General features: G+C 47.7%; 1 protein-coding gene and 1 long non-coding RNA gene across 4 annotated transcripts in view; both read left to right on the forward strand.

Moving 5' to 3' along the window:
* The window catches only part of LOC311607716, a 612504-nt gene that overhangs the window by 568053 nt on the left and 18567 nt on the right, over positions 1 to 25884 (forward strand). The window lies entirely within an intron of this gene.
* Positions 2192 to 12258, forward strand: CCKAR (cholecystokinin A receptor). 3 transcript variants are annotated; one of them, XM_084799177.1, is made up of 5 exons: positions 2192 to 2536; positions 3286 to 3537; positions 6672 to 6933; positions 9521 to 9667; positions 10625 to 12258. In XM_084799177.1, exons 1-5 carry the CDS (start codon positions 2425 to 2427, stop codon positions 11145 to 11147), a joined length of 1296 nt encoding a protein of 431 aa, XP_084655303.1. In that variant the 5' UTR covers positions 2192 to 2424; the 3' UTR covers positions 11148 to 12258. The 3 variants fall into 3 exon arrangements, with proteins under 3 accessions (XP_084655303.1, XP_084655304.1, XP_084655305.1); XM_084799178.1 differs by having other exon boundaries at positions 9521 to 9648; positions 10609 to 12258; XM_084799179.1 differs by having other exon boundaries at positions 2446 to 2536; positions 3338 to 3537.

Raw genomic sequence — 25884 nt, forward strand, 5'->3', positions numbered from 1 at the left:
GCACATATGTGTACATGATAAGTATTATTGAAATCAGCTTTCGCTGAAATAGTAACAGCTCCCTCACACCAAAGAGGCCGAGAACCCAGTGGTTGCTCTGACCTCCTGGGTACCCCCGGCAGTCGGGGTAGTCCCACAGTGACTGACTTCTCACAGCAGACAGGCAGAGCCCCCTTGGTAGTTGTTCAGAACAGGAAGCTGAGGGCCTCAAAATTCTCAAGCTGGCAGTAAAGACTGAGCATTCCCGGGGACGCCCTCGCCCTGGGTCTCTGTTGGAAGCCTGGAAACTGTGGTTCTACTATCAGCCGGAGAGGAAGCAGCAGGAACAACAGCAGGATCAATCAACTCAGTGATGAAGAGGATGGTGTGAGCAAAAGGCCAATCATCTTCCTTCTCCCAACACTGGAGGTGGATCTTCCCACGTCAAGTAGCCAGGACAGTTCCTCAGCTGAGGCTCCCTACACCCTACTAACTTGGAAGCAAGTTCATGTTCAAAACCATCACACCAGCTGGACATGGTGGCACAGGCCCTTAATCCCAGTACTGGGGAAGCAAAGGCAGGTGTATAACTGTGAGTTCGAGGCTAGCATGGTCTACAAAGCAAGTCCAGGACAGCAAAGGCTACACAGAGAAACCCGGTCTTGAAAAGAAAGAAAGAAAGAAAGAAAGAAAGAAAGAAAGAAAGAAAGAAAGAAAGAAAACCATCACTTCATTATTATGTTAGCACATTCTATGATGTCATTTTGATTGTCACCTGATGAAGAAAGAGCTTGGCCAAGCACAAAACTTGCTTGGCACTTTCTAGCAGGTAACCGGTGAAGCCAGAATTTGGTGCTAGTCCCGAATGGTACAAAATGCTTGCCTTGCTAATTACCCTTCCACCCTTCCTCCAGCATCCCTTCTGTCTGGTTTCTATGACTCCTTACCCCAAACAGGAAGAGACGGTTATGGTTTTTACCACTGTCTTTGTAGCCCCTCATCCCAAACATCTGTGAGAAAATGCCAGTTAGTTCTTGGGCCAGGGAGAGGCTGGGCAAAGCTCCCAGCACTGGGTTCTGTCACTGGGAGACTTGTGGTACACAAAAGGACCCAAGGATACCCAGCAAATAGACCAGGTCATAGTGCACCGGGGCCAAACCACTCAGAAACACAGATTCTAATGTGTTACCTGCTTCTCAGTTATTCAAACTGAGACCAGTTGCACAGCGAACAATGGGGGGGTGGGGGCTTTTAAAAATTACACAACTTCCTGAAAAAGCCAGGTCCCTGACCAGGTCTCTCACACTAACCACCTGGCAACCTTCCCCTCACTTAGTCCTACTTCTGTTCCTCAAATAAGCCGCGCTCATTCTTGCCTCAGGCCCTTTGCACCAGCTGTGACCACTGCAAAAATATTGTGTCTCCCGCTTGGAGGCTTTCTCATTTACAGCTGAGGTATTGCACCCCCAGAATCCCTGACCCCAACCAGGGAGACTTAAATCCTTTCCTCCTCATCTTCTTTCCACCCTTAACAGCCTCTGGGGGAGGTGGGGGGTGGCTTATTATTTCCTGGCATGTTTGAAAAGTACTTGGCAAACGGTTAACTCAGTGATCAGGTCTGGGGTGGGTGGACAAAGCAAAAAAAAAAAAAAAACAACAAAATAAAACAAAAACAAGTGAATAAAAAAAAATCTTGCTGGTTTCTATAGTACTAAAGACCAAGGAAGCTGTACTCAGAAGAGCCCCGCCCACCCCCTACTTCCAGTTAACAAGGGGCAGAGACCACAAGACGCAGCACCGTGCTTGGAAACACCTTAACAACCAGCAGCGGCTCTCCCCATACACATTGCTGGGCAAGGCTCCAAAGCTAAAAGGCACTAATTGCTTTCCTATAAGGAGATGGGAGCGGGAGTCCCTCTGTGTCCCTTAGTCCTGATGGTCTGCATTATCAGATCTGTTACCACGTTAATTGATGCTGTCTCACACAGACAGTTCAGACTTCAATCTGCATATGTCTGGGACAATGACAGGCAGAGAAAAGTGGTAATTGGAACTCTCCCCACCCCCATCCCCACAGTGTGTGTGTGTGTGTGTGTGTGTGTGTGTGTGTGTGTGTGTGTGTGTAGATGTGGCCCCATTCCCGGAAGGGTTAATATGCAGCCAGGCTGCCTGTGCTCAGGGCCTCAGACTGGCCCCGAAGTGGGAGGGCTTGACTTACACAGGCTGCCTTCTCCCCACAGGAGCGCAAATGCTTGCCCAGATGCTCTGAGAATGGTGAACTCAGGTTGCCTTTAGGAATGGCTAACGGAGCCCATACCTGGAAATCCCCCCTCCCTGCCCCACCACGGCAGGTTGCTTGTGGGAGATTCCACAGTCATTAGAGGATAGAGCCAGGCAGGCGTGAGGCGTCCGCCAGCTCGCCAGCACTTGGGAGAAGGCAGCAGGATGGACGTGGTCGACAGCCTTCTTATGAATGGGAGCAACATCGCTGCCCCCTGTGAGCTCGGGCTGGAAAATGAGACTCTGTTCTGCCTGGATCAACCTCAACGTTCAAAAGGTAGGTGCCAGAGGCTATGGTTAGAACTCAGAAAACTACATATAGCAAACGCAAGGCTGACTGAAATATGCGTACATCGAGTGTGTGTGTGTGTGTGTGTGTGTGTGTGTGTGTGTGTGTGTACAAAGTCCCTATGGAACAAAGATAAATGAAGTTGTATGTTCAGAAGTTTGGATAAAAGCAAGAGAAATCTACAGTCAAATGTTCTTATTGTTCCCACGGGAGAGTTGGGGAACCCACGCAGCAGGATTGGGGTGTGTGTGTGACAAACGCATTGAAGAGCTGTGGGCAGAACGGGGTGCCAAGTGTAGAAGTCTGAACTTACAAACGTTACAGAAAAGGCAACGTCACGGGGAGGGGGGTGGGTGGGTAGAGGTTGCCTTTCCTTAGGGGAAACCCAGCATGAAGAAGGATTTAAAGCAAAGTAATGTTTAGCCTGAGGGAAAGAAAGCCATCCGTCTTCAAGAGCATTGTCCTTAGAAAAAACTGCTTTCCTGAGTGATCTTGTGGCACACCAACCTTAAAAAAAAAAAAAAAAACCAACCAGCGTGCCCTGTGCTTCCCTGGGCTTGTTTCTGTGCGACGCAGCTGGAACGGGAATATTTGGGTTCAGTGATACATACACCCGGGGTGGGAGGCCATCAGGAAATAAGCACTCCCTTGTGTGGAGGGGGGGGGGTAAGGTTTTAACATTCTGCCCTCTTAACCACCACCATCCCCCACTTCCAACTCTTCCCTTTACTCCGCAGAGTGGCAGCCCGCAGTGCAGATCCTCCTGTATTCCTTCATATTCCTTCTCAGTGCGCTGGGGAACACGCTGGTCATAACGGTGCTGATCCGAAACAAGAGGATGCGGACTGTCACCAACATCTTCCTGCTGTCCCTGGCTGTCAGCGACCTCATGCTGTGCCTCTTCTGCATGCCCTTCAACCTCATCCCCAACCTGCTCAAGGACTTCATCTTTGGAAGTGCTGTGTGCAAGACCACCACCTACTTCATGGGTGAGCGGCTGCAGGTGGCTGTTGACAGGGCTTCACCCCACACCCAGCTCAGCCCTGGCCTTTGCCAGCCCCTCGACAGCCTCAGCGGAGGGAACCTTAGGGGATCCAATACACCAAGCGTCTGGCTCTCTGGGCCTATGTGCAAGGACACAGGTGTTTCCTTCACAGCAGATCAGTCCTCCTACACGCCAGGAAGTGTGTATCAGACGTTGATAACAAAAACATAGTGGGGAGTGAGTAGGTTTGTCTCTTCGCAGAGGGCCAAGAATTCGTAGGTGACTTCAAGTCACGCTGTACCTTGCTCGTGGCAGATGACTGCATTCTGATTAACTCTCAACGTGGCTCAGGGTTTCTTGGACTGGAGAGGATTGCATGGGATCCGGGATCTTTGCTGTTGTGTTTCTTGTTCTGTGAGAGATGGAGGCTGTTTTAAACTATTTTGTCTCAGTCTGATTCTTCTCTCTGGATTTACTTCTCAGACTGTTCTCTCAAAGCCTGGGAGCATCTTAGGCCAGGAGGGTGCTGGTGCTGGTGCTGGTGCTGGTGGTGGTGGAGGTGGTGGTGGTGGAGGTGGTGGTGGTGATGGTGATGGTGATGGTAGTGGTGGTGCTCGTGCTGGCGGTGGTGGTGGTGTGTGTGTCCCTAATAGGAAGCTGATAGAGGGACCATGGATTACAAAGCAGACCCAGATTGGATGAGCTATGTAGCTTGCTGCTTATACCAAATACGATGATGGTTATAATAAAATAAAACCCACAAAGCAATCTTTTAGGACTTTTTATGCACCAGCATTTTTAACTTCCATGATCTTGTTTCCCAACCACCTGGTAAGCAACTGACTGTCATGAATCTGTCCCTGGCTCACCAAGCACATGCCGTGAGCGGGAAGTACAGTGGCTCTGGTTTGAACCTAGATTAGCAGGAGCCACCGTGGCGAGCATGCGCCTCTGTTTGCCAGCTGGTGTGGGTGGTCCTTTCTGTCTTTCACAGTGCCTTGTCCCTTGCCCATTCTGAGAACTAAGTGGGAAGAGGACAGCGTGAGAAGTGTGTGTGTGTGTGTGTGTGTGTGTGTATGTGTATCTATGTACGTGTGATTGTGTGTATGTATGTTGCGTGTATGTGTGTCTATGTATGTCTATGTATGTGTATATTTGTATGTGTATGTATGTGTCTATGTATATGTGTGTTTGTGTGTATATGTGTGTGTGTGTATATAAATAGCATATTTGATTCTGAACCAAGCTATGTAAAACAGACAGCACTGAGTTGGCCTAGGGAAGTCTTCTGAGAACAGAAAGCTTTACAGGGTCTTGATTTTTCTCAGTTGAGTATGCAGGATCCACTGCAAGACACAATGATAATGAATCACTGGCCCTCCTGCCCCCCCCCCCAGATAAGTAACCAAGAGCATGTCCTCTATGTTCAAGTCCCCTGAACATATCCTAAAGCCTTAAAAATGAGGAGAACCACCGTTAGATAAAGAAACACTGCTGAGAGCTCGCTCACTTCTGAGGTCCTCCCAAGTGTGCGTCGCAGGCATGGATGCTCCAGGCACGGATGCTCCAGCATCGTAGCCAGAGGAGCAAGGGGAGTTACTAGTCATGCAGCCATGAAGGCTGCAGAACTGTTCACTTGAAGGTTTTTAATTCTGTGCTGTGTGAATTTCACCTCAGAACAGCTTTCATGGCCAAAAATTAAACAACAAAATAATTCTGGAAGCATTTGGGATGCGTTATTGCTTACTTGGTTAAGTTTACTTTTTATTGTTATTTGATATTGGTTTGGGGCCTTGTTTTTGCACTGTTTGTTTTGGGCACGGTTCTGTATGTAGCCTAGACTGACCTGGACACTTCCTGTGTAGCTTAGACTGCCATGTCCCACTATGTCCAGGGCTTTGTTGAATGTCTAAGTCTGGTGATTTATATCCTACCCTCTATTTTGTGGTCTCTCTGATATTACTGCTAATCGCTCATTATGGGGAGTGGGGCAGTGGTGCTGGTCTGACTGGATTTATAGTGACTGTGGACCCATTGCGCAGAACAAACTCAATGGAACTTAAAGCTGTCCTTTCTGTTCTACATGCCATAGGCTCTTGGGGTTAAATTCTAGAAAGCAGTAAGTGAATCTTACTTGAAATAAAGGAAAAAAGGAAGGAAGGAAAAGAAAGAAAGAAAGAAAGAAAGAAAGAAAGAAAGAAAGAAAGAAAAAGAATTTTATTTAATGGTTCTAGAAAAAAATATATATATGGCTTTTAGGGAGTTAGTATCTTATCTATCCTGGAAGTAGTAATGTTTTAAGATGCCAAGTTTAGGAAGTCTGTTCCCAGATCTTTTGGCAGCAGCTAATTAGTGAGTGATGGTTCTTATACCCGAAGGTTTAAGGTGAGCTTAAAGCACAAGATGTTACAGTAAGCATACGCACCCAGCACCATCGGACCGAGTACGCACTCTGTTTCAATGTGTCGGGCGGATGCTGTGGAGAAGATGCAATGTGTTTCACCCACTCTAAGCAGGGTACTTGTCCACTTTGTAAAACACAAAGGCAGGATGGCTGGAAAGACCCCGCTTCTCCCACTCAGAGAAACTGGCACATCACTCTAGAATCTTTCCTCTGTCACTTTATTTTTTTTTTCAAGAGATATTTTGAATTTTAAAATATTTCTCTCTTTCAAATTTCGTACAAGAAGTTTTCTAAACATCAGTGCTTCCGGCTCAGACCCCAGTGACCTGCAGCAACATGGAGTCCTTGAGAATTTTTGCCTTTTAATGTTGATTTACCCACAGGCTCCTGATCAAAATTAGAGTTCTTCTCGAGGTTTCCAAAAAGCCCTTCCGAGGGATGGCAATTTATTTTTATCCCCTTGTTTATTAATTAATGAGTACCTTCAGCTGGAGTTAGATTACAATCAAAGCTCAATAAACTTACTTGAAAAATGGCAATGAGACTTGTTTGCAAATACCTATGCCTTAATTCCTTGTTAGCACGAAGCTGGGACTAAATCCTCTTTTAAAAATTACCCCTTGAGCATTCTTCTTTGATACTAAACTGCAGCCCCGACACACTTAAGCTAAACGTACAAATAAACATTGGCGTCAACACCTGAGTATTTATTTGCCTTCTCCCTTCCCTCCCAGGCACTTCCGTGAGTGTTTCCACCTTCAACCTGGTAGCCATCTCTCTGGAGAGATACGGCGCCATCTGCAGACCCTTACAGTCCCGCGTCTGGCAAACCAAGTCCCACGCTTTGAAGGTCATCGCTGCCACCTGGTGCCTCTCCTTTACCATCATGACTCCGTACCCCATTTACAGCAACTTGGTGCCCTTTACGAAAAATAACAACCAGACGGCGAATATGTGCCGCTTCCTGTTGCCAAGTGATGCTATGCAGCAATCCTGGTAAGGCGGGGCTTTGCTCGTTCTTTTAGACGTAGCAGTGTGAGAGACAAGAAAGCCCTGGCAGATGACTACGGGACAGGTGTACTAAGGGCTTTCAAAGGAGGGGCCTTTTTTTTTATTGTTTCATATATTCATATAATGAAGTTTAGTTGTCTCCCCGCTCCCCCACTGCCCTCTCCCATCCTCCTCCATCTCTGACTGAACCCTCTTTTCCCCAACAAGTTTCCCTTCGACTTTTTTTTTTTTTTTTTTTTTTTTTTTGGTTTTTCGAGACAGGGTTACTTTGTGTAGCCTTGGCTGTAGACCAGGCTGGCCTTGAACTCACAGCGATCTGCCTGCTCTGCCTCCTGAGGGCTGGGATTAAAGGCATGCACCACCACTGCCTGGCCTCCACGCCTTCTTTTTCTGTGTGATCCACAGAGTTAAATGGGATATTCTTGCAGCACCGAATAAGAAGTTATTTACAGGAGCACAGACACCTCATGTGTGGCTACACCGCTGAAGAAAATGACATCTCCCTGCAGAGTTAGCTGCCCATAGTCCTCTAAATGTGGGGTCTCATGGGCCTCTCTGGGGAAGGTCAGTCTGGCCTCAGCCTATGAGGACCAGGAGAGTACACGAAGGGAAACTGAGCCCCTAACCACCACATTGTTATGGTTGGACTGATGTTAGCTCTTACATTTTACAGACAAGGAAACTGACTTAGAGGTGCCAGTGTGGCCAAAAAGCTAAGAAGGGGCACAAGCAAAGCCTCTCTCTAAGCTTCTGCATCTACATGGTCCCCAAGGAGTTCAGACTGGCTGACTTTCAGAGCTATGATTTTCTTAAAAATTGATGAGAGAGCAGTATCCAAAATCTCATTTAGCTTTTTCTAGTGCTTTTTAAAATGTAGATATGGGGGGGGGGGAGGTTGTACATGTGGGCCATGGGATATGTGTGAGGTCAGAGGACAACTTGAAGGATTACTTCTGTCACATGGGTTCCAGGGGCTAAACACGGGTTATCAAGCTTGGTGGCAAGTGCTGTTACAAGGTAGGCTATCTCAATACCCCAATTCCTGGTGTTTATAAGCACTGTGTTTGCCCAGAATAGTTTGCCAGAAAAGAGATTTCAATGCTGGTTTCTTGGCTTCACTAGCTAAATAGCCTTGGGCAAGTTTACTTAGCCTCTGGAAGCATCGGGTTCTTTATCTCTTAAGGACTTAATAATGCAGATATTTTTTTAGATCTGCTTTATTGGGAAGCTATAGGGTCCAAATAAGAACTCATAAAAATGCTTTCAATGAAAAGATGGCACAAATGTGGATTACATTCACTAAGGATAGAGCTGTTTCAGAAGTAGGAACTAGACACTTGGATGTTGCTTATAAACCCAGATGTTTCTTTGACTCCTTCCTTTCATTTCAAGCAAGTAGCTTGGATACACACACACACACACACACACACACACACACACACAGAGAGAGAGAGAGAGAGAGAGAGAGAGAGAGAGAGAGAGAGAGAGCATTACATTGTGTAAGAGAGGGATATACAAGACTTATCAAAACACGTCCACTTGCAATGAGAAATGGCCCGGCCACTGTTTGCCTCTGACAATTGTATGGTCTAATCTGTAACTCACACACGCCACACTGTAAAAGTGATTTAGGGGCCAGCCTCGCAGAGCAGTAGGCTGTGAATCCTCAACAAGCAAGTGTGTTTAGAGAAAGCATAGCTCAATCCTGCCAGGCCCAAGACTTTGTGCGCCAGCAAATCAACTTCACAGGGTGATGGAAAACGGATACTTGAGGAGATTTATGGGTGGCAAAACGGCATGTTTGGTAAAACTGAACGATTTTTCAGGATTCCGACAGAAACACTTAGTGGCTCCCATTGGAGGGTCAACAAGTTGTGCAGCCTGAGACATGTTGTTGAGTTCAAATCCTACCTCTGATACTAGCTATGTGACTTTGGACACATTGAATCGCTTCAAGACCCCATAACCTCGTATCTAAAGCAGGTGCTCAGATAATTGTAGCTACATCAAAAGTTCTTAATTGAGTTCAGCCGAGATGTGTGTATGCAAGGAGCTTAGTCTCGTCTGTAGTACACGGCCCTAGTCCTCAATGGATGGGTACTATTTTTATATTTATCATTTCAATAGTTTGGACATACAATCCACACACTCCCATTATTTTTAAAGACTTTAATATCTGTGTATTGTTCATGTCATTCCTTTTTGAAACATGGTCTCACTATGTCACCCGGGCCAGTCTCAGAGTCCTGGATTTGAGCAATCCTCCTGCTTCTGGGGCTGTAAGTGCACACCATTTGTCCAGCTTCTCTGTTCCCCTTTAATGGTTGTCACTGCTCAGGGGCCACAGCATGATGCCACGTTTATTCAGTGTAAGCTGTCGTTCAGCGGCACTTCAAAGAGTAAAAGAAGCAAACACGTTCTCATGACCAAACCTCCAGACGTGGAATTTTCAAGGATGCTAAGTGCTAGAAATTAATGTGTCTGCTCAGACCAGCTCACCCTCGTCACTCTTGCCCATCAGAACTCGGAGGTCCAGAGTTGCTGGTAATTAGATTTCTCTTCGTTGTATTAGGCAAACATTCTTGCTGCTCATTCTCTTCGTCATCCCTGGGATCGTGATGGTGGTGGCCTACGGATTGATCTCTCTGGAACTCTACCAAGGCATAAAATTTGACGCTAACCAGAAGAAATCTGCTAAAGGTAATGCTCTTTGGGCTGGGTGTTCATTCTAGGAAGAGCTCACAAGCCTAACTATAGGTTAATTAGATGTACCCAGCACATATATAGCATGTGCTGAAAGACTTAAAAGTATGTTATGAGACGTTGTGTTACAAGGTAGTCAGGGGACCCAGTCTCTCTGAATCCACGTGTATACAGTGAGGAGATATCTCTTCTCGGTGGGGTCCTGAAGGGAATCAAAGGAGAACATGCACACATGACACCATTACCCACAGATGGCCCTGTCCCCAGGCTTGCGGTAATGCAGCACTTCGTAGACACCTTCTGGTGAGCCCGTCCTGCATATTGCATTAAGAGACATCAGACCCATGGCCTACAAGGCCCAGCTTCTGGCTGCTCATTGCTCCCTCTCCTGCTCACCTCACTCCTTCCTCACGTCCACAGCCCACTGAGCCTGTCCCCAACACCTGTGTTGACACAACTTTTTCCTTCTTACTCTGCTCCCCTCTCTCGGTCCCTACCTATGTAGATAACACACACACACACACTCTCTCTCTCTCTCTCTCTCTCTCTCTCTCTCTCTCTCTCTCTCTGGCTTCTGTTGACTTTCGCTCATTACTTGGAGTCCTCACAATAAAAGTAATCGAAAAACTCAGCAAGCAAACAGGAAAGAAAGCACGGGGAAGAGTGGTAATATTTGCTTTATAATAACTTTCAGCTTTACAGCCTTAGTGTGTACAATTGTATTATTGTTGTTACCAGCATAACATATACATGGCTTATATTTCATCGGAAGTAGTGCAGACCAATACTCATATAAATCGGAACAGGCCAGGCTGCCTGTCCATTTTTTCAGTTCAAGTTCAGCTTGGCCTCCTGGACTATGGGAGTCGGTGGGGGTGGGGGTGGGGGTTAGGCTTTATCTCTTCTCTCTGACATGACTTGTCCTGAACCATGAAACGATGTCACTTGCCCATCCAGAGAAGAAGCTGAGCAGTGGCGGCAGCGGCCGATACGAGGACAGTGATGGCTGTTACTTGCAGAAGGCCAGGCACTCGAGGAAGCTGGAGCTTCAGCAGCTATCCACCAGCAGCAGCAGTGGCAGCAGAGTCAACCGCATCAGGAGCAGCGGTTCAGCGGCCAACCTGTTAGCCAAGAAGCGTGTGATCCGCATGCTCATTGTCATCGTGGTCCTCTTCTTCCTGTGCTGGATGCCCATTTTCAGTGCCAATGCCTGGCGGGCATATGACACCGCATCTGCAGAGAGACACCTCTCGGGGACTCCTATCTCCTTCATCCTCCTCCTCTCCTACACCTCCTCCTGTGTCAACCCCATCATCTATTGCTTCATGAACAAACGCTTTCGCCTGGGCTTCATGGCCACCTTCCCTTGTTGCCCTAATCCTGGTCCCCCAGGGGTGAGAGGAGAGGTGGGAGAGGAGGATGATGGGAGGACCCTAGGGGCATCGCTGTCCAGGTATTCCTACAGCCACATGAGCACTTGTGCTCCACCCCCGTGAGCTGTGCCTCACCCACTGCTATGGCAGGAAAGAAGGGACCAGGGAGCAAGGAAGAGGAGGAGAAGGAAGACCCACTTCTTGTGGAGACTCCTCAATGTCTGCTTTTCATCCTTCACAACGTTCTAGAAGGAACTCAAGGCAGGGTTGTGAAAGCGCCAAGACATTTTTTTCATACTGTTCACCAATGGGAGAAACCTCAACAGGCCAGTGATAGGAGCCCCACAGGACTTGTGCTGCTAATGTCACTGCCAAGTCCGTGTTCAAACGGAGGTGGAGACCTTGAGGCGCTTTAGAATTTTTCTGGAATACCCCAGGTAACATCTCTCCATAGTGACTCATTGCTGTGCTGTTTCTTCTGCTCCTGCAGAATTATGGTCACTACTTTCCTCCCCGGGGAAGCCACACCTATTTCTTGTATATACTACGCCTACACACCTTGACATCGCCACCAAGGGCGTGCGAAGCTCATCTCCGCTGGCCACTTCAGAACATGGGGACAGTCTGACACTTTTGAAGCCTGTGGTTGGTCAAGTACATTCAGAAGTGTAAGTTTAGGCCATCGTCAGAAAAACAAAAAGAATGTGCCTAAAAGACAGGTTTTTAGGATTTTTATTTCTACAAAGGAAAGAGTGTGCAGGGCCAATAGCTAGAAGCAATGTTTCTTGTCACCAATGCAGAAGGGTGGACGGTCTGGGCTGTGTCATTTCCCCTCTGTATCTAAGCCCACAACTTTTTTTTTTTAAACTTCAACTTAATGTTTTATATTCACCTGTATTTATTTTCTCCTCTCCAGAAGGAGCTCCAGGTAAGAAGGGAGGTGTATACACCTGGGCGAAGGGTAGCAACAGGTATAGTCAGGCCCCAGGGAAAACTGGCATGCTGGGACTCAGGTGGCAAGTAGCTTTGAATGCTAAAACTGTGCGTGCTTTTAAATATCATCTATGTATCTCTTGGTGTGTGTGTGTGTGTGTGTGTGTGTGTGTGTGTGTGTGTGTGTGTCTGTGTGTAAACTAAACATACAGTTATATTCTATGTGTGTTAATAACTTGTTGGTGGACATTGGAATTCAACACGTACTAGCATTCTTCCATAAAAAGTGAGTTTCATATGAGCTTTGTTCCTTTCCAGAATTAGTCTTGAAAAACCTTAACTCTGAGAACTCCGTTTAAAAATAGACGTAAGTTACACACTGAGATGCCAGGAAGAACATTTCTAGATAGCATGTACCCATCCAGTCCTACCAACACACACACCTTCCCTCCCTCCTTCCCTCCCTCCCTCCTTCCCTCCCTCCTTCCCTCTCTCCCTCCCTCCTTCCCTCCCTCCCTCCCTCCTTCCCTCCCTCCTTCCCTCCCTCCTTCCCTCCCTCCTTCCCTCCCTCCTTCCCTCCCTCCTTCCCTCCCTCCTTCCCTCCCTCCTTCCCTCCCTCCTTCCCTCCCTCCTTCCCTCCCTCCTTCCCTCCCTCCTTCCCTCCCTCCTTCCCTCCCTCCTTCCCTCCCTCCTTCCCTCCCTCCCTCCTTCCCTCCCTCCTTCCCTCCCTCCTTCCCTCCCTCCTTCCCTCTCTCCCTCCCTCCTTCCCTCCCTCCCTCCTTCCCTCCCTCCTTCCCTCTCTCCCTCCCTCCTTCCCTCCCTCCCTCCCTCCTTCCCTCCCTCCTTCCCTCCCTCCTTCCCTCCCTCCTTCCCTCCCTCCTTCCCTCCCTCCTTCCCTCCCTCCTTCCCTCCCTCCTTCCCTCCCTCCTTCCCTCCCTCCTTCCCTCCCTCCTTCCCTCCCTCCTTCCCTCCCTCCTTCCCTCCCTCCTTCCCTCCCTCCCTCCTTCCCTCCCTCCTTCCCTCCCTCCTTCCCTCCCTCCTTCCCTCTCTCCCTCCCTCCTTCCCTCCCTCCCTCCCTCCTTATCACACTCCTTCTCTCTCTCTTCCTCCTTTCCTTTATTTTCTTGAACAATATGGTCTTGTCTGCTTAAAAGAGTTACTATGAACTTTTTCAACAGAAGCAAGTTTGCATGCACATGCAGAAAGTAAAAAGTATGCAAAGAAAAAAAATTCAAGGACCATGCATTGCTATGAGCTGTCAATTATCCATGGAGTGGGCATTCTTCTGCTTTGCATGAGCTGGCAGCCATTCACTGATCCAGGCCCTGTGATCTCAGTAGTCCCCCAAAATTCCCTCTGGAGGAGGAAAACGGGGGGGGGGGGCCGGCGAGGAGTAGCAAGGGACGATAAAGCTCCTGGTGTTCTAGAATTAGACAGGACGCGTATGTGTGGTGGCTGCTGTGCCTGATAGACCACGCTGAGGAGAAGCAGCTGGCGCCTGCCTGCCCATCACCCCCAGCTTCTCAAGCCAGGGCATCCACCCTTTCCTCTGACTTCAATCTTAGAGGAGGAGCTACCGCCAGCCTCTCAGCCAGCGATTTCAAAGTCAAAATGCAGAGTTCAAATTGCAATGATAAAAGATGCAAGGGATGAAAATGCCTTTGATTCCCAAGTAGGTCCTATACTCCTTTCCTGCCTAAATAAAGACCCAGTCACCTGCCACCACCCCCCCCCCCCGGCCCTCGGATAGTGTTAGAAAACAAATGAGGAAAAATTAAGGACCCATCCATTATTAGGAACCTCTGGAGTTTCTGGATATATATTAACCTAAAGACGAGGTTTCAAGATTTAGTTAATAAAAACACAGATATGCAGCTGAAGTGTAATTTTAGATACTCTATAGAGCATTTGTCTTCAACCTTCCTAATGCTGCGACCCTTTAATGCAGTTCCTCACATTGTGGTGACCCCCAACGATAAAAATTATTTTCACTGCTACTTCATAACTGTAATTTTGCTACTGTTTTGAATCACAGTGTGTTTTTCTGATATCTTGGGTGACCCCTGTAAAAGGACCCCAAAGGGGCCGTGACTCACAGGTTCTGAAATACTGCTATAGATAATAATTCTTACTTTGAGTGCATCTCATACACTAAAAGACATCCTATATTTTATCTGACAACCCTATTTTGAAATATTTCATGGTGGGTTAAGGTTAAAGAAGCAAGAATGTCCACATCCACAGTAATAAAATACCTTTGCTGGCTTAATTTATCTGAAAGTCTTTCACCTATTGGAAGCTGAGACGTAGGTGTGGAGGGCCATTAACTTTCAGAATCTGTGATGAGCTTTGGAAAGGTCTGATTTTACTAATTTGGGTTTTTGTTTGTTTGTTTTGCTTTTTTGTTTTTGTTTTGTTTTGTTTTTTGTTTGTTTGTTTTGCATGACACTGTTCTCATACTTAAGTCAACTAACTTCCTTTGCCTCGTGTTAAACAAGATTCCTGACTTGAACATGAATTCAAGCTAGGGGAACACATACATAAATTACCTCATATTTTCTAGTCTCCCTTCAGCAGCAGCACAATATGTTGGAATAGAGAGTCACGTCTCAGCTTCTTGTACCCAGTCACCATGGCAAGGTCTCCTATCGCATCCGAGGTGGTGAAGGAGCAGACCCTTCAACCCTCGGGTTTGGCTCCACATGTCCACATGTGTATTTAACAGATGCCTCTCTGCTTAAGCAAAGTGCCATCCTAATGAGTTAAGTGAGGACAGCTGCTGGATGCCCACGGGATGGACTTCTTGTGTTTTGCCTCGTAACGCACACATTGTGAACGTTTAATAAATGTTATGGCTGACTTTGGTTGTGCCTCTTAAGCTTTCGGTGGCCTCTCTTTCCATCCACGGCTGCACTCCTCAACCAGAGAAAATTCACTCTTGGGGCAGAAAAGCTGAGCTTGGCAAGACTCTTTCCTCTGTGTGTGAATGCACCCCAGGTTCTCATGTGTGACCATTTGCTGTGTTCTCCCTCCTCTTCCCCTCACCCCCATAATGCAAGTGGGTAAAGAGAGCAGATAGAATGCAAAATGTGATGAGTGAATCCTGCCCAGAGCCAGTGTTGAGATACAGGTAAACAGAGGTTGAGGTTGGGAACCACATCCCTCATCTTAGCTTCCCTGGCCCTCATTTCTTTTGAGACGGATACATGCAGTAAACCTTGATCCCCTACCCAGATCTAGCCAATGGACAGGACATTCTCCACAGTTGAGTGGAGAGTGGGGTCTGACTTTCACACAAACTCTGGTGTCCCATGTTTGACCACATCCCCTGGATGGGGAGACCTGGTGGCACTCAGAGGAAAGATAGCAGGCTACCAAGAAGAGACTTGATACCCTATGAGCATATACAGGGGGAGGAGGTCCCCCTCAGTCACAGCCATAGGGGAGGGAAGTAGGGGGAAAGCGGGAGGGAGGGAGGAATAGGAGGATACAAGGGATGGGATAACAATTTAGATGTAATATGACTAAATTAATAAAGTTATATATTAAAAAAAAACCTTGCCCACATTTCCAACTCTTGCTCTAAAGAACTCAGCTCACTTCTGTCATCAAAGCGCCCATGGATACCACCTATGCCCCCATCCATTTGTTGTCCTGCAGAACCCCAATGGGATCCTCATAGAGCCACCCTGGCCCATGCTGGACACCCCAGTTCCCTGGCTCCTACCTCTAAATGCACTACTTTCCTCTGTCTTTCTATTGGATGCTTTTGACCTCTCTGGTGTCCTGTGCCTCTTGAATGGACACAGCTTCCTAGTTTCCAAGAGTTGCTCTCATAGACCAGCCCCAGCCCCACCCCAGCCCTTTAAAGCAGAGTCTGGGTGGAACCCATGTCCCTCTCACACAGGAAGAGAGGTCTGACTGGGGCACCCATGCCGCGCCCTTCCTTCTGGCACATGGTAGTCATCACCACACTGAACTGAGCAAATAGGACTACCCACATGAGACAATTGCCGTACCGGAGATCAATAACAGATGACGGCGAAAGGCTACCACCACTACACGTCATCACTCACAGCACATTACAAGGTCTAGTAACTCTTCCGGAGAATGAACGGTTGGCTGGGTTGGCTGGGTTTGAGTGGAGTCTTTTCTCAACCTCAGTCCTTCCCTGAGCCCTATGGGAGGCTCCGCCTTCACAGTCATGTGGCTACGGTTATGCGTGTTCATCTGATCCAAGCTGAAGCTGCCTGGGGAGTCAAGGTCTATTTTCAGCTATATACAATGTCCAGGAAGTCTGGCTTCCAAGCTCACTGACCATAATAAGCTTCTTCTGGGGTAAATGAAGATAAGGCCCAGAGATTTGTATCCAAGCTTGCTGTGTGGCCCTGAGCAAGACGTCCCAGGAGGTCAACTCCTCTTGAGGGGCAACGGCTCCATGTGTGATGAAGTGTGGCTCAGTAGGTGAGGGGGGTCTGCCATCTTTTTCATATCCTGTTCCCGGGGCTGGAGAGATAGCTCAGCAGTTAATAGCATCGTCGTATTCCATTCCCTCCCCCAGTTTCACTGGCTTCACGCTGCAACAGGGAAACTTCCCCGGTGCCCAAGCATACAATTGTCTCTGAAGAAGCCTGTTGAGGAAGGGACTACGAAAGCCAAGAATCCCCAAGCTTTCAGCCGCCTCTAAGTCTCACATCCTAGAGCAGCTTGTAGAAGGCTCCTGCCTAGGATGCCAGCCCATTCCAATGGATAATCAGACACAACACCCTACCCTCAAATTCAATTTGGCCTAGAGCAGACTGAGCTACTGCAGTTATTGAACCTGGCTCCGCATAGGCACTGTGCAAGTCCAGTGACGGTACTGATGGCAATAAACACTTCAAGGGGGGTGGGGGGTGAATGAACACCTGTTACATGCGTCCTCTTATTTAAATCTCCAAATGACGTGTGTGCTGTATCGTTTCCCACGTTCCAGAGTGAGGCTATTGAAGCATAGAAGGGCAGGTAACATGTCCAGCATCAGACAGCTAACAAGTGACAGAGGCAAGGTCCACTCTTACTTTAATTCCATTACGGGCGAGCAAGATGGTTCAGCGGACGCTAAGCCTGACGGTCTATGTTCTGTCCCCAAGACACACGCTGTAAAAGGCAGAAACCGATTGCCACAAGTTGTCCCCTGACCTCCCACAAGTGCACACACAAAACAAAACAAAAAAATGTTTTACTTCCACCAGGCTGCTATTGGGATTAGGTAACCTTCACCTTTCTACATACTCAATAGTCGGTGATTTCATTTCAGTAATGCTGCCCTGTTTGAGGCCCTTAGGCTACACCGACCACAAAGAAAGCAAGCCCCTGCCTCTGTGACCTTCTCCTGCCTCCCTGCGGACATGGGAATCACTTTGAGCTTCCTGCCCGAGAAGGATTTGAAAGCTGGTTCTTCACACTCCTGTCCTGAATACATCCAGACCTGTGTTCGTTTTTAGGAGGAAATACACTCTATGACCTCACGAGAGAGCCAAGAGATGGAATCCGTAAACAAGGAGGCGCCTCTTTGGAGAATACCAGCATTGCGTTAAAACAGATGTTTTCTCAGACTCACTAGAGTGAAGACGAATTCTAGCCAAGCTCCCCGTCAGCCAAGAGAGTGAAGCCTCCTGGTCTCTTCATCACTTGTTGCCTTTGGCCAAGTCCCCCTTCCCGTGTGACATGTGGAGTGACTGTCAAAGGCATCAGGAGGAGGCCTGGCTCAGCCACAACCTCAAATGGACAGGATTTACAGAAGAGATCATTGTCACATCCCAAGCCCTTTCTTTTCCTGATTTTTCCCTAATCGCCCATAGTATTCCAATTCCTGGGCTCCCTTAAATCCTCAAGCCCAAGATCTGCATCATTTCTGAAAACCAGTTACCAGGAAACACTCAGACCTGGAGCGACACTTGGAAATAGAGCTCTGCAAGATACTAAGGTGTAATGGGGATGTTCTGTTGCTCCTAACACAATGTCACCAATGTCCTTGTTAGAATAGGACACTTTGAGAGAGCCATGTGGACAGAAAGCAAGGAAGCGCTCATCCACCATCCAGGAAGAAAACCCTTACCAGGGACAAGGTGGCAACACACCGACCTTAAACTTAACAGCCTTTGGAGTGAGAAGAAACAAAGTCTGTCACTTAAGCCCCTCGGTCTGTGGTACTTGGCTGTAGTAGCCCTAGCAAGCGATGATTCCTCCTCTCCTTGAAGGCTCCCGGGTGTTCACAGCCCAGTAGTCAGAGACGATGGCAGCTCAGGGATATTCTTGCAGTAGGAAACCGGAGATGTGGCGCTGAGCCTCATACCTGTTCCAAGCCCCTCCCCCCTCAGTGTCCCAGCTGCTCTCTGATCTCGGCAACGCTGCTCAGGGGCAGAGCAGCCAATTAACAATTCTCTAAGTGAGACCTCAAAATGGGGTTCATCTGAGCTAAATGCGTCTCCAGGGACGGAGCCAACAGATCAGATCTCAGAGTCTAAAGCAGCCGGTGTTCCCTGGAATGGCGGTACAGTTGCCCGGCGAAGCACAAAATGTCCCTAAGGTAAAGTTGAGCTGAGCAGTGAGTGACTCTTTGCTAAAGCATGTCCTGTGCACCAGGGCTTTATTTGCCCAAATCTGCAGGCCCTATCAAGGGATTCTCAGTGGCTTTGTCATATGTGGTAGAGAAGGGTGAGCTGAGATAAAGCAAATGTGACCAGGCATTGTCCCAATGGCCGCGGGCTCAAAAAGGACGACAGACCCTGCCACCCACCATGCCAATTACAGAGGCAGGAAAAGACTTCCCCGGGGACCACAAGTCGCAGACATCATCCAGGCCTACTGCCCTCACTTGGAGTCCAGTCAGAGGATGCCAGATGCTTCTACTTCTACGGCTGCCACAGCGCTTCCTCACAATAGTGGCTCAAGACAGCATGGATTTCCTACCTTGTACTCTTGGAAGTCAGACTGAAAACACAGAGTCAGGAGGACATTCTAGGGGAAACTTTATTCTTACCTTTTTTGGCTTCCTGGGGCTGCCTGCCTGCCCCCACTCTGGGCTTCTTCCTCCATCTCTAAGGCCCACACTGAGCATCCTCAACACTCTCCTCTCGTTGTGTCACTGTTGCATCCTCTCTCCACGCTTCTTTCTCGCTCACTCTAGTCTTCTATCACCCATCCCCTCCTCTGACTGACTCTGCTGCCCTTCATTTATAAGGATCTGTGTTACCCCATCAGCTCTCCTGAGGGATGCACCCTAACCACATGATCTTAGGTTAGGGTACAACAACATCCGTGGGGGCCCATTAGTTTGTCTAACACAGTGTTTCTCACCTGTGACACCTGTCGCTCTGTCATGACTACTGCGAGGGGGAAAAAAAAATAGGTTTTGACTATAGTTCAATTCCTAGGACAGTGCAGGCAAAACAAGGTTCTAAGTGTTAGAAGTTGAGGTTTTAAGAGGCTAAAGGGGGCGGGGAGTTGGTATTTTTAAAAATAAATATGAGTTTGTAGATAAAATACATAGATAACACTGAGCTGGCGCACACGCGCATGCACACACACACACACACACACACACACACACACACACACACACACACACCCTGCCAAAAGTCAGACAGGACTGTGGATCCTGGGGAGCATTTCTGGTGCCCTAAGACTAACTCCAACCTGCTTGGAAAGTTTCACTTAGCTTTGACCAATAGCACAGGATACTTTCTCTCAAGACAGAAACCCAGAGTGGCCACCAGCCTTGTGTCCTCTCAGTCACTGTCCTATCTGAAGATGCCTCCGGGAAGGACAGGCTAATCCTTCATGTATCTTTGTGCCTGGGTATGGTTGCTGTGGCTGCCGTAACTAAGGCCACAGACTGGGTAGCTTACCATGCAGAAATCTGTCTTGCATCCCTGAAACTGGAAGTACAAGACAAAGAAGTATTGTAAAAAGGAACTTTTATTTGCCTGTTTCAATTGTTGTCTGGAGGATTACCAGCGCAGTCTGCTAACCTAGGCCTGGTCCTGGAAGCTTCTAGCCTCTGTCTAGTCTAACCTAGGCTTAGAATGTTTTCAGCCTCTGAGACTTACCACTTAATAAGCTCACCCTTTCTTGTTTTTTTCTGAATTCATAGCTGGCTGGTTCAACCCAGCTGTTCTGGCTCAAACTCTTCTCCCAGCTGACTTATTCAATCTGGCTTTTCTCTCGGCCTCAAAATTGCTCTGCTTGGCCTCAAACTAACTCCAGCAGTCTGCTCTAATCTCCTGGCTCCTTCTCATTCTCTGGCTTTCTCTGTCTTTACAAGTGCGTGTCTAGCTTGTTCTCTCATTCAACCCTCTCTCTGCAAACTCTCCTGATAAAACTGCCTCCTCTCCTCTCTGCACTGCCCCCTAAGTAGTTTCCCTTGGATGTGGTCAGCCATCTCCAGAGTTCTTTAACTCATGGACATACCACGTCACCGCTGCTTCCAGACGTCTGTGGTGTTCTTCCATATGTATGTCTCTCTATAAGAACACAGGTCACCTTAGAGTAACTAGTACCCATCCCCACCCCAATCACCTGATGACCCTATGAAAAAAAATCCATGTCTAAATAGGGCCATCATCTGAGATGCTGAAGGGTTAAAGACTTCAGGACCAGGTTTGGAAAAACACAACTGATGCTGTAACCATCGCTTAGGAAGGAACTAAGGGGTTTCTAGATTTCCTGGCTTCCTGTGAAATGGGCACAGACCACCATGAACAAAGGCAACTGTGGTCTCATTCAGTGAGCAGCAGGTGATGTGGATCCATCAAACGCAGGTGACCCCTTGGCTGCTTAGCCTAGACCAGAAGGACATCTCACAGCATTCGGAGGTGAGTTACAGACGTCAGTTGATAGCGGAGACCCTAGGAGATGAATTCCAGGCCCAAAGCCACAGTGCCAGTGAGGGCAGAGCAGGAAAGTACACTCTTGGGATACATGTGAATTATTCTTCTCATAAGAAGGACAAATGGGGGCCAGAGAGATGGCTCAGTGGTTGAGAGCGCCACCTGCTCTTCCAAAGGTCCTGAGTTCAATTCCCAGCAACCACATGGTGGCTCATAACCATCTGTAATGTGATATGGTGCCCTCTTCTGGCTTGCAGGAGTACATGCAGAGCAGAGCACTGTATACATAATAATAAATAAATAAATCTTTTTTTAAAAAAAGGACAAATGAGCAAGACTCAAATTTAGGATCACCAAAAGATGTCCTCCATGAGGTGCCTGGCTCTGCTCCCCAACATTAGCATACAGCAAAGCGTAGGGAGAGTTTAATAAGATTTCAGAACCTAGGGCTTTAGGCAATGGGTCTCGTGTGAGGCTCAGAGAGATGTACTGTTACCAGACACCCTGGGGTGATATTTAGGCAGCTGGACTATTGACTGGACTTTCAGAATCTCTATTCTGGAACTTATAAAGATTTTTTTTTCAATTTTCTCTTTAAAGTTTTTTTTTCCCCAAGACAGGGTTTCTCTGTATAGACTTGGCTGTCCTGGACTCACTTTGTAGAGAATATTGGCCTCAAAATCATGAAGATCCACCTGCCTCTACCTCCCAAGTGCTGGAATTAAAGGTCTGAGCCACCACCACCCGGCTCTGGAACTTATTATAATTTAGCTGGTTTGACTCCCCTCTTTCCAAGACAAGGACGGCAAGATGACTGACCTTGCCAGTGGCTCTACTTGTGGGCCACTGTGAGGATGACTGAGTCACAGGCAGTCACTGACCAAGGACTAAAAAGAAGTCAAGAGCAGGGAAGAAAATCAACCTATGCTTTCTGCTCTGAAAACATGATGAAACAGGAGACACATTACATGGACTGGGGGGGGGGGAACATGGGTGTACAATGTCAGGTGACTTCCTAGCATCTGCCTCAAACCCTCTCTCTGAAGCTGGACTCAGGGGTCCCTTGGCAAACCATCAAGAACTGCTGGAGAGATGGCTCAGAGATTAAGGGCACTGACTGCTCCTCCAGAGGTCCTGAGTTCAATTCCCAGCAACCACATGGTGGCTTATGACCATCTATAATGAAATCTGGTGCCCTCTTCTGGCATGTAGGCGTATATGCAGGCAGAACACTGTATACATAATAATAAATAAATCTTAAAAAAAAAAAAAAAAAAAGAACTGCCTGCCTTCCCCACTGGGTGAATCCATGCCCAGGCTGAAGGTTGCCTGTTTGCACCAGCTGTATTTGGGACCGAACTTCAGCCAAGTTAAAGAACAGCTTCTGAGAGTCTCTGTCCTTGCCTGTTATTGGTTCCCACTCCAGGACTTTCTCTCTTTGTGCAGGCTACCACAAGGTCAAAGGGCAAGATAAATGCAAAAGGCAAGAGGTTCTGCGCATGTGCACCGAGGACAGAGGTTCTGCGCATGTGCACCGAGGACTCGTCAAATAAAATTGGTTTTGTCATCCTTGCTTTCCGTTTTGAACTGTCAAATTCTCATTTTTAGCTTTGCAAAAGTGCAATGTGCTTATTAGCTATGAAAACCACCATCATTATTGAGTATCCTGTGGGCAATATAATCTTATTAAGGTGATTCTGAAACTGCCCCTTGTGTGTGCAAGCGGAGTTTAAGAATGCAGAGACGCTGGAGGATGGCTGGATAGTTTATGGTGAGAAGAGCGTTGGCCTCAGGAAGCAAGCCAAGAATCTAAAACTCCCGCCAGAAAAAAAGGAATCTGATGGGCTTTAGCACAGTAGAGTTAGCACCCGAGAGTTCGAGGTGTAAAAATTGGGGGAGCATTTAAGACAGGAGAGAGAGCTGGGCGTGGTGGCGCACGCCTTTAATCCCAGCACTCAGTAGGCAGAGGAAGGCGGATTGCTGTGAGTTCGAGGCCAGCCTGGTCTACAAAGGGAGTCCAGGACAGCCAAGGCTATACAGAGAAACCCTGTCTTGAAAAAACAAAATAAATAAATAAGACAGGACCGAGATGCTGATCATGAAGTTGGTTTTCTCAGGGTGAGGCTCATCTATTGCACCCTGAGTGTGCTGACCCCTAAAGTCTCCCCCAATTTGAGAAAACTCTACTACAAGAGAGAGCTGTACCTTCTCTTGGCTGTTGTGATGTTTGTGGTTCAGTGGGAGATCCATGCCCAAGCTTTCACAGGATCCAGGGCTCAATCTAGAACACCACCAACAGGAGTATAGCATGGGGCAGAGGGAGGTGGGGACACATGACCCTTTGAGAGGTAAAATTACATTGTATGAGCAGAGAGTTGGGGATGGGTGACACCATGACATAAAGGCACTGAACTCCAATTGAGAGTCATTGTCTTAACTCCAAGAGGGCCCAAGAAAGTAGGAATCTGAGACATGCGCTGAAGTTGCTAAAGACGGTCTCTGATCTCCAAGATGCCTGTGGAAATTTCCAGTACTGTTCAACACATAAACTGTGTCTAGATCTCTCCACTGCCACCTCTATGTGTGTTGGAGGGCATATTTTCTGACCCCATAAATATTACAACTGACTGTGTTGCTTGCTCTGGCCCAAATAATGGGATGGAAGCAACACTGGGCGAGTTTAGAACTGACAAGTGAAAAGGCTTTCATTGGTAGTAGCTAGTCATAGAATGAAAAACAAGTGGGGCATCCCTGGGACTTACCTGTGGCTTGAAGCTGAGTCCATAGAGGTTTACACAGGTCTGCTGAACTAGAGTTAACTGACAGACATGTGAAAGAGAAATCCAAGCTTACCATACACCACTATGTGTGCTTTGTTACGTGGCATCAGCAGCTGACTGGTGCACAGTCCTTTCTTTGTTTCCTTCCATCGCTGCTTGTTCTCCGTGCTGTCTTTTCCACTTCCTATCAAAATCTTTCTGTTTAAGCATCTTGGACCAAACCTTTGACTCTTGGAGTGGGTTTCAACTGTAGACTTTCTCCTTCTAAATCTGTGTATCCTTCAAGCCACTTGTCTCTGCACAAAGACTTTACTGTCCGACTCTTAGGAATCTTCAAGCAGGTGAGAATGGAGGACATTATACAGGCATTTTACTTGGGTCTCTTGATTTCATGCTCCTCACAGCCTAGGGCAAGACAAACTTCAGTGCATAGCTGATTTTTTTCCCCCAGGAAGGCTCAAAATACTGTACGGGAAGCTCAGCAAAAGCCGTGCATCTTTCTCTCCCTCTTGTTAGCTGGGCCCATGGTGGTGACCCCAGATAGTGGATGAAGGCTCCTCCTCCCCAAGCCTGCTCCAGCTCTGGCCAGCTTCCCAGTCCAAATGGCAGAATGCATTCAGGGAGGTGATTAATGTTCACAGAAGACTCCAGAGAACCTCTCAGGGCCCTTCTGTTTATTAAATCAAGAAAACCATGTTTAAATAGAATGTCAAGGGTATGACACAGACCGACAGGATCCAAAGCAGACTGTCAGCCTTAACCTTGAATGACTAGGTGTTCTCCAGGCTTTGACTTGCAGGCTTAAAGCCTCTGATGATTTTTTTTCCCCAGGAAGGTCCAGAATCCTACAGAAGAGGTCAGCACTGGCCAACAGAGTAATCCATTTCTGTCCATCAGCCATTATTAATGGCAAAGGCGGAGGTCATGGTTTTTGTGCCAGGGTCACCTCTGTGCACCAGGCAAGGATCCTGCCCAGTCTAGAGAGGCTCAGTGTGTCCACCCAACACCCCTAGAATTCTCATGCACTCACTGTAAGTAGCAAGAGGCTATATCACCTATGGAGTACATGACAATGCCGTACATCTCCTCACTCTGCAAATGTGTCTCTGTGGTAGTGGGCAATCTGTTGGCAGGGTGGAGAGAAGACAGAACAAGGTGGCAAGGTTCCTCTTGATAAAAGAGTACACCCAATTAGGTGAAGGTGGCAGGGATGAGCAGGCAGACGTTGGAGCTCCGACCTCCTGTTTTCCAGCTGAGGACACTAATGCACAGAGAGGTTAGGTAACTTCATCTGTGTCACACATGAGGACCTGGAAGACAGGTCCAGGCACTGTGGCCAGCAGTCACACCCTTCTCCACTAGGCTCCACAGCAGCTTGTGGAACCGGGGAGACTGGAACAGAAGCAAGCAGCAGGAAGGGCGTAGGCATGTAATAGTTCATGGGAGAGTATTCTAGAAACAAGGACAAGAAGATCACTTCCATCCTTGGGCAAGAGATGAGGAGTTGTGGGCCAGGGGCTCAGCATTGGGCGCAGCAGGAAGTGACGGGGGCAGGAATGATTTGCACTGTATCTTTTACTGCTTAACTAACGACCCCATAGGATTCATACTCACCTTTACTTACTTACTTTTTTTTTTTTTAACTTACTTTAGTGGTAAAGTATAGTGCTCAATTTATGAATTCGTTTGTCTTTTTAAAAAGGTTTTAATTCTTTTGTGCTCGACAATTTCGCACATCATATACATGTATATGATGCACTGTAGTTATGTCCACCCCTTGTTACCTTTTCTTACCCCCTTCCACCCTGCTGACGTCCTTCTACCCAAAAACTCTACTTTCATTCTTTCTCTCCCTGTCTCTCTCTCTGTGTCTCTGTCTCCCTGTCTCTCTCTATCTCTCTGTCCCTGTCTCTCTGTCTCTGTCTCTCTGTCTCTGTCTCTCTCTGCCACCATCCCCTGCCCCATGTATCTAGATCTCATGCAGGTGGTCACAGCTTCTGTGTGCTCACGACTGACGATCATGTCATGTCCAGAAGACAGCGCTTCACAGTATTCCTCCCCAGCTGTCAGCTTCCAGCTCTCACAGTCTCTTTTCACCCTTTCTTCTTCTGTGATGCTCCTTGGACCTTGGATGGAGTGAAATAGATGTCCTACTTAGAGATGGGATGAGCACACAACAATCACCTGCTCTCTGAACCTTGACCAGTTATGAATCTCTGCCTTAACCTCTGCCCACTGAAAGAAGAAGCCATTTTGACCAAAGCTGAAAGCAGC

The sequence above is a fragment of the Acomys minous genome, assembly GCF_964271855.1.
Source record: "Acomys minous genome assembly, chromosome: 10".
NCBI lineage: Eukaryota > Metazoa > Chordata > Mammalia > Rodentia > Muridae > Acomys > Acomys minous.